This window comes from Pelecanus crispus, chromosome 10 (assembly GCF_030463565.1).
Source record: "Pelecanus crispus isolate bPelCri1 chromosome 10, bPelCri1.pri, whole genome shotgun sequence".
NCBI classification, from domain to species: domain Eukaryota; kingdom Metazoa; phylum Chordata; class Aves; order Pelecaniformes; family Pelecanidae; genus Pelecanus; species Pelecanus crispus.
Genome location: NC_134652.1, coordinates 33,610,484 through 33,624,246, shown reverse-complemented (window position 1 = coordinate 33,624,246; position 13,763 = coordinate 33,610,484). Strand labels below are relative to the sequence as shown.

The 13,763-nt window shown below is 46.9% G+C and overlaps 1 protein-coding gene across 1 annotated transcript in view; it reads right to left on the bottom strand.

Annotated features, from left to right (window-relative positions):
* Nucleotides 1-11,672, bottom strand: part of BICC1 (BicC family RNA binding protein 1) — a 111,955-nt gene extending 100,283 nt beyond the window's left edge. The window contains exon 1 of the mRNA XM_075717809.1: nt 11,207-11,672. Within this exon, the coding sequence (XP_075573924.1) occupies nt 11,207-11,672 (466 nt within the window). The remainder of the gene's footprint in view (nt 1-11,206) is intronic.
* Nucleotides 11,673-13,763: the final 2,091 nt, after the last annotated feature.

The window sequence follows — 13,763 nt, the reverse complement described above, 5'->3', positions numbered from 1 at the left end:
GTCCTTAGCCTCTAATAAAATGGGTCAAAATCTGATCTATGAAGTTCTAGGAGATATCAACCTGGGCAACTTAAGAAAGAAAAAAAAAAAAACAAACCAAACAACTAAGCATTAAAAGTAGTAACTTAATTCCACAGCATTTATAAAACTGTTGATCTCAAGATGCCAAATTCCAAAGACACAGCTGCTGGCAGCTGGCCATTTGGGAGGTAGTCAGAATGACTGGAAATCTCATGCAACATCTCTTATTGTCCGTCTTTCTCATCACAAGTGATACATTTATAAACATTTTGCAAAAACCCTTCACCCTTGAAAGGAAAGAAACTTAACGAACAAGTTATCTCCTGTTTGTTCTCACTCGCATGTACAAGGAAGAGGCATCCAGGAAGGGTACGTTGAGCAACAAGTTTTTCTGTGGTTTACACAACAGAATCCAAGCAATAGAGATAACATGACTGCGCTCCAATCTAAGATGCATTAGGAAGTCCCATTTTCAAAACTTGCTGACATGCCATCACCAACAACATGAAGCCCAGTAGGACACAGTGTAAGCCATAGCATGGAGGCCATGAACTACACCATTTGGACCAGCGAGGCTGCTCCAACCCACAGCCAGCACCCACTGCTTGGCCACTGAACCTCCAGTTAGTTTATCCAGTTCCTGCAAGTGAACCCTGATGCTTCAGTTTAAGCTCAAGCAGTTAAGAAGCACGCACAAGGTAACTAGAGATAGTTATATCCTTGCCTGATGATGATTTTAGAAGCTGTTTGAAGGCAGCAAAACAGCAGCGCTCAACGCGTTGCCGCAGGAGACCTGTGTCCCAATTCGCCCGGCCAGGCTTGCAGGTCCCCTTCCCGCCAGGGACCCCCCAGGCACGCTCCCAGGGGCCAGATCACCCGTGGCAAGACTGTAATCTGCACCCAAACACAGCACCCACGCACCCCTCGCACGGACGGGAAGAGGCTAAAAGAAGGTGCCCACCGAGACCCTGCCCTGGCAGCAGCCGCCTGTCCCAGCCACCGTCTTCCCCGGGGGCTGCGGGGACACGGGCGCCAGCACCCTTCCCAGGCACGGGCTGCAGCGGAGCCCGCGTTAGCCGGACCTGGCCCTTGCACACAAGGGATCCAGGGTACGTACTCGACTACCGTGTGCACGCACGCAGCTGCCAGCCGCGCAGCGGGGCCACCACACGTCGTCTCGCACGCCGGACCCATGACTGCCTCGTTCAGATTGGTGCGAGCAAATGAAACACGAAATGTGCTGGGCATTGCCACTTGTTCTCAGTTCCGCTTACTTAGAGCCCTGGCTACATCAACACGTAACACAGACTATCCAAAATATTTCCATATTTTTTTGTCAATATATAAATATTTAAGGAAATGAGACAGCATACAGCCTTGGCACAAGAGATGATACAAGGGTCAAAATAAAAATGAAAAGTAGGTATAAGGAGGAAGAAGTCAGCTGCCCCAACATTTTGATCTTCACTCTTTATTGTGAGACAACAGTTCCCAGGCAGAGGCCAGTGGTCAGCAACTGGCCTGTGAAACAGCATCATACACATCTTTTCTGGGGGTGAAACACTACAAAACGGTAAACATTGACTTGCAAGATAATTAGCCAATATTGAGGAGCCACCATAAATTATAAAGTGGTGTCTAAAAAATAGCAGTGACCACAATAAACAAACAGAACAAGAATAAACATTTAAAAAGCATTAGTGATTTTCTACCTGTTCAAGAAAACCACAGCTTAAAAATGCAAAGACAAACTAAATAAAATGCTGATGGAGCAGTCAAAAGCTAAGTTTCACTGACATGACACTAAAAAGCACCAATAATCAGGCATAGGAAATCTGAAGTTTAAAAAAAAAATTACTTAAATCCTACCAGGACCTCTAAAGGTAGGATGTACAGACCATTATTTCCCAGCAGATGTTTCTTGCTGCCCTGGGGAAGGCAGATGGACCCCTACACTCAGTCACCATTTCATGAACTCTGGAGTACAGTTCAGGCTACAAAGTGCCATTTTTAATACTGGTATCTGATCAAGCATTTACCTAAAAAAATGTGTATCTATAGCCTTATTCAATACATAACATTAATAAATATTATGCTCTAACATTACAGTCCAATATTAGATTTAGTATTTTAACTCAACAATTAAAAATGCAAAATTAATGTTAAGCTGTGTAATTAAGAATCCTTTGATTCCTTTGCTCTCCAAATGAGAGACACTAGTGACCTCACTTCAGCACTGAACACTGCAAAACTCACAAGTCTCCAGATTTTATGGATTGTTTCCTTTTCAGAAAAAGGAGAAGATTCGTAAAATGAAATTTTGCCTCTTCTCCTGCCATTAGGCACCACCGAGAAGAGCCTGGCTCCATCTGCTTATACCCCCTGACACACATAGACAAATTTAAGGTCTTCCCTGTGCCTTCTCTTCTGAAGATTAAAGCTAAACAGTCGCAGATATCTCAGCTTCTCCCCCTATGTCAGATGTTCCAGTCCCTCAATAGCTTTGTGGCCCTGTGCTGGACTTGTTCCAGCACACCTATGTCTCTCTTGCACTGGGGAACCCACGCCAGACACAGCACTCCTGATGCGTCTCACCAGGGCTGAGCAGCGCGCAAGGTTCACCACCTCAACCTGCTGGCAACGCTCTTCCTCATGCAGCCCGGAATGCTGCTGGGCTTTGTCACAACGCCACACTGCAGGCTTGCTCATGATCAGTTTGTCCATTGTGACCCCCAGGTCCTTTTCTGGGATGCTACTCTCCAGCCTGTCAGGCCCAAACCTGTGATGATATATGGGGTAATTCCTCCCCTGGTGCAGGACTTCATGTTTTCTTTTGTTGAACTTCATGACATTCCCGTTGGCCCATTTTTCCAGCCTGTCGAGGTCCCTCTGAATGACTGCCCTCCATCTTCACATCCCTGACCAGTTTTTCCTTCCTTGCAAGTACAAAGTCCAGCAGAGCACCTCCTGTTGTCACCTCCTTAATCCCCTATGTTTGGAAGTTATCATGAATGCACTCCAGAAGCCTCCTACATTGCTTGTGCCCTGCTGTGCTGTTGCTCCAGCAGAGAGCAGGATGGTTAAAGTCCTCCATGGGGACAGAGGCTTGCAAACATGAGGCTTCTTCCAGTTGTTTGAAGAAGGCCTCATCTGCTGCTTCTTCCTAATCAGATGGTCTGTAGCAGACACCCATAACACCACCCAGACTGGTCTACCAAATAATCCGGACGCATGCACTCTCAACTGGCTCACTGTCTGCCCCAAGGCAGAGCTCCATGCAATCCCACTGATCTCTCACATAAGACACCACCACCTCCTCCTCAGCACCCCAGCCTGTCTATCCTAAAGAGCCTGTCTGCAGTCACTGAAGGACTCCAGTCCCAAGAGCTGTCCCACCACACCTCTCCAGCCTCAGAGAGGTCATAGCCCTGCAACTGCCTGCAGACCTCCAGTTCCACCTGTCTGATATCCATGCTGCCTGCATTAGCATCAGGCACTTCAGGGAGGTACGTGCTCATGTGGATCTCCCAGAAAAGGTGTGAGAGCTTCTGTAACTGTCCTGCAGGCACAGGCCTATTGCACGCCTTCCCAATCTCCATGCCCTGGTTTCTACTACACTAGAGCTATGCAGCCAGGATAACAACTAGGACAGACCAATGTTGCTACATGCCCATCAACCTCTTTCCATGAAATCTGGTTTGCAGCAGCAAAAATAGTTGTGCAACTGACTTATTCATTCAGGCACCTAGTGTTACCTCTGTTATGTATTTGTTTTCAACCCCCTACCCATCACACCCATCTCTTCTTGCATAGACATCAAGAGTTCTCCCCCCGCAGTATCCAGAAACCACACTTTTCATATAAACGAGAGAACTTGTTGAATACCCAGATCCCTTAGACTCTATTAGCTAGAGATAACAGCAGAAAGGATATAGCCCTCTGTTTTCTATGAGGATTACAGTTATTCCAATAGCTCCACACATACAGTGTGACCTGGCAGAGGGTTGCTGTCACTCATGAGCATTCCCTCACAACATCCATGAGCTTTTACCAGGAAACAATTTTTTCGAAAATTATGTATTCCTATTCCAGGAAAGAGGATATCACTGTAGACATCTTTACATAAATCAGCTATAAAAGTCATTGAAACATGAAGAGTTACATTGCCCCATGTAATACAATCATACTGATTTGAACCAGAGACAAGAAAGCCTAGTCATAAAAAAAAAAAAAAAAAAATAGATACTGAACACAAGTTGCAGATACGTTCAAGGAATGTTTTTAGTTGCTTAAGTCAAAATTATCTTTAAAACTACCACTGATGAACAGGTAGCATCTTAAAGAAGAAATCCTTAAATCAAGTACCCATTCCTTCAGCTACAAGAAGTACACGCAATTAATAATCTATCTGAACTTCCACTCACGTGTAGTCATATTAGTTTTTAAGCTCAAAGTTCATGAAAGTCACTACTGAGTCTTCACAGTAAGGGATATTACTGTAAAAAAAATTAAAAAGCTATTAGTTCTTCAACACAGAGGTCTGAAATTAAAGAAAACTAGCATGTTTCATTGTTCGACAGGCATAAAGCCAAAAGCCTGAAATAAGTACTCAAAATAGGACATATTTTCCAATGGAGGTAAAGATTACAATATAACCAACAGGAATGTGCAAGCCAGCAATACTTAACTTAGCAGTTCATGCCAAACCATGATAGTCCGTTGTACTACTTAAAAAACACTGAAACTTGAGAAAGTGGTATTATTACAATTGTTAACAATGGAATGCAAGAACATTTTTAAACTACAAGTCACACAAATTCATTTCATATATTTATTTTTTGTAGAAATAGACTATTCAGCACTTTAGGGATTTGAAAGCCTGACAAAGAAGTTGAATTTTTTTACATGCAAGTTAAACACCAAATGTAAATGCTATTAGAAAGGTTCCAGTTTCCCTACAACTATGTCCTTGTCCAGGTTATGCTGATACATTGCAAGGAACAAAAAAAAAATAATAAAAACCACCAACTGAAATCTCACAATTCAGTAGAAAAAACACCATCTTCCTCTAGGAAAAGAAACTGTGTTTAGAACCTACTAAAAAATAAAGAATTTGAGAAGATATTTCAGTAAGAATCTGGTTAAAGGAAAGACATACTTCACATCTCTTAAAGCTCCAACAGGGACACGTGGAACTTTAAACAGGAATATAAATCAACAGCACTCTGAGTATTTTTAACTTCAGTTGCAAGCAAGGTACACTAATTATTTGAAGGATCACAGCACATTTAGTTTCATTTTACAGATTTCTGCCACCATCTCACACACACACAAAAAAATCCAGAATAGTAGCAGTAATTCCTGCTTAGCCATTTAAATATAAAAATCCAACACAAATTTAACACAGATCTTGCCGTCCCCACACAGAAACCATCACAGTCAGAACCATTCTATTCAAGTTATCACTGCCTATTAAGCAGCTAAACTCACTCAAAATCTATTCATTCATGTTTTCAAGGTCTAGTCTCTAATAAAACTATGGTTCGTAGCAAAGTCTCAGTAGAGGCCCAGGTTTCCTAAAACATCTCCGTCGTCTTTAGTACATTCAAATACAAGCATCTTCCTTCCCCCCCACTTCCTCCAAATTTTGCTTGTCACACTTATCAATTTATCTTTCTCTGTAGTTGAAACAAACTAGTAGAGAACTCCAAGAAAAGTATTAAAAGTACACTTTCCCACATAGTTATGCATTAAGTAGGGAAAATATACTTGTTTAGATACAGCAAGTTTCACCTGATGGATCAGCAAACAAAATAAATTGGTTATCATCCAAGCATGAGAACTAGGCATTGTGTAAATACAGTCTTAGGATCGGGCAACAGCCTCAAGGGTGACCTTTAGGCAAAGGAATTAACAACTGATTTTCGGTAGATTTACAGTAAGTAAGTTACACCTAGATTAAATTGTGCAAAAAAAGCGATCTAAATATTTATGTCACTTCCCTCTAAGAAAAGTAGGGCTGCTTTTGGTGAAAAATTACTAGTTCCGCATTTTTCTAACTCCCCATGACAAAGAGCACCGAAACTGAGGGAAGAGGACAGTGGAGTGCTCACCCAATGCTGCAATGGCAGGAGGGAGGGCTACGCAAAGGTACTCGAATGAGCTGCTTGTACTGACTGTTCACACTAAATTTGAGTTACAGTACTTTTATCCTTACTGCCTGAAAAATAATGAAGATCCTTTATTATTTTTAGCAATCGAGTCTACATGACATAAATCAAGATTGAAATGATTCCTATAATTCTGACCTACTCCAGTTAACACATGAAGGCATTAATGACAGCGAGCACTAAATCAGCACAGGGCACTGCTATTTTCCAAGATTCCCACTCTGTATCAACACAACCTGCTCTGTAAGATGAGTTCAACAGCAAACAGGGTGCTTGTGGTGCTGAGCACACTTCAGAGTTTCCTGAGCACGTAGGTCTGTGCTTTTCCTCCCGTGTTTGTTTATCAAAAGTCAAGTAAACGCTGAATTATCTCATTGGTGGGGAGGGAAGGTGTGTGGAACAAAACAAACGAAAAACCCCACACCACACAAAGTTTCAGATCCCATAATTAGAATTACCCCAAAGACTCCTCAAACTGAAAGATAATGCATAAAAAACCCAAAACAGAACAGAGAAAAACAAGAATTCTAACACCATTGGGTTTTTTCCCAAAGAAAGAGCCACATATAATATGGCATGCACACCACTGCTAGAGTTAGACTCATTAAAAAAGCAGCGCGGATTTGTTTTTTTACCCAAGTACTGTTGTGTGATAGTGCATTATAAAGTCAAAGTATTTAAACATGCTATACATACTTCCCATCAAAACTCCCAATATCTGTTAAAGAACATGACATAGAAAAAGGATTATTTGAAATACAAGCCTGGCATAAAACTTTGTAGCCAAGAATAAGACACACCATGCACAAGAAGAAGGTATTGCTTTTTTTGTTTGGTTGGTTTGTTTTGGTTTTTTTAAAGTTCATGGTCAACTTGTCCAAGTCTATTGATTACTGCGGTATTAGCTGTTAGAAAAGCTGTCCAAAAAGTGTAATCTAAGTTTAGTGTTTTGCATTTTTGTACTAATACTCAGCTGCTATGGTAACAGGCACTCAAACATGCACCAAGTCAATCATCCCACAGTATTAAGTCACCTGAGCATTCACTAGAATTTAGTGCAGAGCAGCTATAATTAATAGGGCTACTATTAAATAGCATCTTCTGTCACTTCTGAAAAGAATAGCTGATCCATTTCACTCAAATTTGCTTCCCAGGAAAAAAAAAGTTTATTCTGAAGAGATCTGTTCACCAACAAACTCTAATGAAGACATGCAGCATAAGATAGCTTACACCCTACTGTAAAGACTGAGATTTGTTTATGGAACATTATTCCAGTCATCTAAGACCAAGTAATAAAACACTCATACAAAGTAGTTGGACACAATAAGAAAAAAAAATTATTCTTATGTTCAAGGTTTTTACCACAGCTTTTGCATTTTCTGCTATTCCAAACACAAGAAGCAAAGCTCTGCGAAAAGCTCCCTCTACCTTTCATTTAACATATTTATCTTAAGGCTATTCAGAACCAAACCTCGAAATACCAGAAATACTAAACCAATTATTTCAAAGTGAAAAAAAAAACAGCCCAGTACCAGAAGCACCCTCAAATCTATCAAGATTTTCTGACACCTTAATTCAGATTTGGTTTCTGCTTCAGATACAAGTGGTAGCAAACTAGCCACATCAACTCTTTTTTTGAGAGCGAGCTACCCAGTGTCTTGCTACAGCTCTTACTCCAGTTGTGGGCTCTATCTGACAGTAAGGTACCCCAGTGCCCCCACGAGCTATACAGTCTGCTATGCCCAGGTGAGTCTCTCTTAAGTCAGCATTGTCCCTCAACAAACTATCCACAAAATATGAAGTGCAGGAAAGATGAAAATAACCATGGCAGAAAGGCATATAAAATTCAGCAACGCAATCACAGAATGCAACAGAAGCACAAAGCCAAACACTGAGCTTCTTCGTATTCCTTCTGCTCCTGATTGGTTTTTTTTTTTACATTTCATCATTAGTACAGTAAACAACAGATGTTGACTAGCAAAAAAATAAGGGATCCCCGAGCAAGAATGAGAACATTTCCTGACAGGTTTCTTCAACAGATGCAGTTTCAAACTTGGCTTTAAAGACAACTTAACTAAAGATGACATATTCTCATTTTCACATAGGAAAGCTATGGTGAACACTAGAAGAAATCATAAGCTTTCAAACCATTTAAAAAGTAACTTGCACAAGTGTAAACATGCTCTCTAGCAGCTGGTAAAATCTAGAGAAGAGCCTTTAAACATCTAATATGAACAAGAAGCTCTATTTACATCAGCTCAAATTAAAAAACAAAAGGAAAAAATTGGGTAACTTTTGCAAATCAGAAATCTGGTCATCACCACTTAGACTACAGAGATGTTTTCCTTCCAACAATGCAATTTCTGCATATTTTAAGAACTTCCAGTGAAGGATCTGGTACTAGAAACCATAGGAAACACAACCGTATGAACTGTCTAACAACAGTTAGTTTCTGGAGATGGCACACTGCTTCTTTTCCATTGTTCCTTTCCTACTAGGGGGAGTCAAAGCTTCCACTCCCAAAAGCTGGCCAAAAATAAAAAAAAATAAAAAAAAAAAAAAGAGGAAGAAGAGGTTAAATAAAATCAACATTGGCTTGTAATCAGCAGTGTAATTGACTCTGATTTTCTGGATACCAGTTACAGATCTGGCTTCATGATGTTCTTTGTGACACCCTGGCAGAGCTACTCATGGCTTGAGGCATTCTCCTACAAGAAAAGTAAAACCTATATCTCGTAGGAAGTCAAGAGATGAGATAAAAACTTGTAAAGTATGGAGAGGAAAATGAATGAAAGCAATAACGTTTAACAAACAGTTCCTAGTTTTCTGACAGAAGGAACTATTATGTTTGCCTCATGTTTCCTTATAAGCAGTTTTTCATTACCAATAAGCCAGACAGTTTAGGTTTTCACACTAAATCACTTATTACCAAGTCCAACGCATGCTTTTCTTCACAAAAAAGGATAACTATCTGATGCAAAAACTCCTCAAACCATCACCTGAAGCATGTGTATTCTAGACTGGACATACAGCAACCTCTCATCAAAAAGTAGGCAGCATTCTGTTTGCACTTACTCTACTCTATCAACCACACACTTTTTACTACACTCTTACGAGGATAAGAAAAAAAATTTTAAAAGGAGCAAACAAAAAAATCTCACATTTTGTCACTGGCTACTGCTGGATGACACAACCTATACAGTATTTGGATTCTGCTTAGGATTTTGTTTACCCTCGCATGCCTACTACCTCAGGCAGTAGAAGGACGGACTGCGTGTGGGATGAGATAATGGAAATTTATTTTTCTACTAGAGGAAAATGTTAAGGCAACCTTCAGTCTTCTTACAGCACTTTGTAACTTTTGACCCTTTTTCCTACCACTTCATACACAAATACTTTCCAATACCCACGTGTTTTTGGTTTTAAGACACTTGTGATGAGCAGATCTTTATAAATAGTCGCTGCTGATTACGAGACTTCTGTTTCTCTGAATTCCTTCCTCTTTACTGCATTACATAACGAGATTTTTCTACTAGCGCTAAAGTATTAACTGATTAAAGATTAACTCACCCCCAGGAGAGAGAATCTCAATTAAAAAAAATTCCAATCATTGTAGTCACCAAGTCAAACCAGAGCTCTTCAGTGGCCAACCCAACTCACCCACTCCTGCTCCTCTGCTCGCTCCCGCAGCCTGCCATCGCTGGAGGAGGCAAGTGCTCTGGCAGGGGATGGGCAGGGAGCGGGTACCGAGGGTTTCCAGTAAGTGAGGATGGTCAGGGAGCGAGTACCGAGGGCTTCCAGTAAGTGAGGATGGTCAGGGAGCGAGTACCGAGGGCTTCCAGTAAGTGAATGAAACACCTTCGTGTGACCCACATCAACGACAGCGAAATATTTGTCAGGGGTTTATTTGTTTTGAAAACGTACCTAAGTACTTGAGTTACCACGTTAGGTGTAATATTAAATGTTTAGCAAACAGTAGTCCCAGAGGAACCAGTACGCGCCTCAAAACCCTCATCACCTTTCCTTGTTGATCCAAACACGCCCCAAATTTGACAACATAAGACCCAAAACTCACCGCGTTCTCATAGGCTCTTCAGAGCAGACAGCAGGGAACACCCCAGGGGAATTGCCCCACTCAGCAACATCCTCAGCTGGTTTAAATCTATTTATCTGTTCTTTAGCAACAAAACCAGCAATTGCTACTCTTATACTATTTCGTCAAAAACTGCCTACGTAACTTCCACTGAGAGTTAGATAATTCAAAACATACTGGGACAAAATATGTAGTCTCAAAGAAGAAAGGGGGGGAAGAAAAAAAAAACCCAAGCAAAAAGCAAAAGCGGAGCCAAGGGCAGAGCGAGTCCTGAGGCGGCGGCTGCCGCTGTCAGCGCCGGCTCCAGCGCCGTCCCCGCTCCTCCGGCCGGGACGCCGGGCTCCAGAGCCTGCCTGCCCGCTGCGCGGCGGCCTCGGCTGTTCCTCGAAAGCCGGGAGCCCGGGCCCCCCCGCCAGAGCGGGGATGTCACGTTTTTGAAGAGGGATCTCTGAGAGACCTCGACCTGCAGAGCCGCAGCCCCTCCGCGCCGGCTGCCGCTGCCGGGCGAGCCCCGGCGGGGCCGGGCTCCGGCGCCACCCGCGACGCCGGGGCCGGCCCGGCCCCAAGCGACAGCCGACGGCCCGCGGCTGGCGAGGCCGGCACCGGGGCCGCGACGCTGGGCTCTGCTCCAGCGGAGGCACAAGGAGCCCCCCCGCCCGGGGAGGCCACGGCGGCGCCCGGGACCGGCCCGCGGGGCTCCCGCCGCCCCAGCGCCCGGCCAGCGGCCGCCCCTCTGCGGCGCCGGCGGGGCTGACAGGACAGGATCCCGGCCCGGCCGGGAAGGGGAAGGCGAAGGCGAAGGCAGGGCGCACGGCAGGGCATAGCGGGCCGGGCCGGGGATGCGGCCCCCTCCCCTCCCCTCCCCTCCCGGGCCACCGCCCCGCGCCCCCCGGGGACCGCCGTCGCCTCTCCCCGCCCTTACCTTGGAGCATGGCCTCCAGTTTCTTCCTGTCCACCCGGAATCGCTCCTCGCCCCACTCGGGGCTGTGCAGGGGCCGCGGCGGGCCGGCCGAGTCCTCCTCGGAGCCGGGCACGGGCGAGTCGGTGCTGCGCTCGCTGTTGGAGCCCGGGTCGGAGAGCGGCTGCTGCAGGTACCCGCTCAGCGGGTCGCACTGCGCCGCCATGGCGCTGCCGGGCGGACCCCGCCGCCGCTCCGAGCCCCACTCGGCCGCCTCCCCGCGGGACGCTATCTGCCCCCACAGCCGCGCCGCCGGCTCATCCCAGCCGCCGCCTGCCAGAGTCCCGGCCCCGGCGCCGCCGCCTGCGCCCGCCTCTGCCTCCGGCTCCCCGCCGAGTGTGCGCGTCCCCGGGCCGGCGGCGGCGGCGGCGTCCGCGGCTCGGCGGCGCCCCCAGCCCGCCCGCAGCCCGCACAGCATCTCCGCCTCCATTGGGCCGCCGCCGGCCCGCCGGGGAGGGGCCAGGGATATCCCCGGCCGCGGCGCGGGAGGAGGGGGCGGCGGCGCGGCGCGGCGGGAGGAGGGAGCGGAGCGGAGCGGAGGGGAGGGAGGGGAAGGGGGAGGGGAGACGCCCGCCCCGCTGCCGCCGCCGCCGCCTCCGCCTCGGGGCCGGGGTCCCCCTCGGCGGGGCTCCGGGGGCGCCGCCGCCGCCCTGCCCGCCCCGCAGGGCCGCTCGGGGCAGGCCCCGCCTGAGGGCAGCGGAGCGGGGCGGGGGTGCCGGGCTGCCCGCGGCCGCCTCAGCGCTCCCGCCTGCGGCGCCTGAGGGAGGCTCGGCCGCGATCGCGCGCCACCGGCTGCGCTGCGCGACGGGCGGGGTGGCGGCCCTGGGAAACGGGGCCTGAGTAACACCCCCGCCCAAAAACGACCACCCCCCCCCCGCCCTCACGAAGCCTGCGTGTGCCGGAGAAACGGGCAAGCCCAAGTCCTGGGAAGCTCGGCGGCTCGGCGGCACGGAGCCTCCGCCGGCGAAGCGCCTGGGGCGCAGAAGGCGGCTCCCGCATCCCCCGCAAGGCCAGAACGGCCTTAATCTGCACCCCGGCTCCCGCTGCCGCCTTCCAGCCTGGCGCAGGCCGTCCCCCTTTGCAGCCGGAGCCCAAAAGCGCGCACCAGCCTGAGGAAGCGTATGTCAGCCGGACACGCTGCCCCAGAGGCCGATCTACGCCCAAAGTTTGGCTGCCCAAGGCAGGTAGGCGAGGGTGAGGCATGCACCCCCACCCCCCCCACACTTTGGGCCTCTCCAGTGCCAGCCACCCCATTTCTCCTGAATCTGAGAAATCCGTTCCGACAACAAAGTTACGCCGCGCATGACGCATTCCAGCAGAAGATTTGTGTTTGGATGAATCACTGTTTTCTGGTGAAAAAGCAGTCTGCTACGAGACGCTCCGGGAGCACCCTGTCTGGAATCCCGGAAGGTACCTGACCTGGGAGCATCACGCCTCACCTGCACCACTGCCCACGCCTGTCATCCGTCTTAGAATCACAGAATGCTTTGGGTTGGAAGGGACCTTGAGAGATCATCGAGCCCAACCCCCCTGCAGTGAGCAGGGATTGAACCTGTGAACTTGGCGTTATTAGCACCGTGCTCTAACCAACGGAGTCTTCTCCAGTACTGGGGCATCCGCGTATTTATGATGGCCAAACCAGGCTGCTGTACGCAGTCTGGAAAGCAATGCAAAAATTACAGCTGACCTACGTGATGGTTACTCACCTCATAGCTAACAGCAGCTTGAAGGACCGTGTTAAAACTCGTCAGGAGCTGCACTGATACTCCACTTACATTAAAACACGCTGCACTGATACTCCCCTTACATGGGAACTGCGCCGCGTCCAGTTGCAATATGCAGTCATTTTTAGAGAGGTTGAGATTTTGGCTTACTGAGTCTTTACGTATTTCCCACTTAGCGCCATGACAGTGTGAATTCTACAACACCCACGGTTTCATTTCTACTGAACATTATGTGCACGGAGGGAGGCACTCTTAGTGGAAACGTCTGGTATTCAATTGTAGTATTTAATTCTTTTGGTGGTCTCGCAGCCTCTGTGGATGCTAGCCAGTGGCTTGCAGGCAACATACTGCTCGCAAGATCCTCTGATACTGCTCATGACCATGGGAAATAAAACAGCTAAAGTCAAAAACAATGGAACAAAATATAAATATAGGTCATGAAAACAGCACAATCTCCACGTCTTTCAATAGTTTGCTTGCAGCATGATAATACTTTAGGTGTGCAGGGCAGTCTGAGGAAAGACTGAAAGTCTTTTTCTTCCCAGTTCAGAAGTTCAGTTATCAAACAACTTTTTTTTTTTTTTTTTTCAGACATGAAAGTGAACATTGTCCATATCAAAACAACCTGAAATTCAGTGAAGTCTCCTGCCTCGCCCCAGATCAGCACCCATTGGAGTTGTCTGTCTTCTAGATGCCAGGACAAGTGAGCTACACAATCCCAATGTTCAAAGTTATGAGTGTTGACAGCGCCAATTACAGTCCACAGCAGCTACAGGTGCTTAGCACCTCCGAGCAAA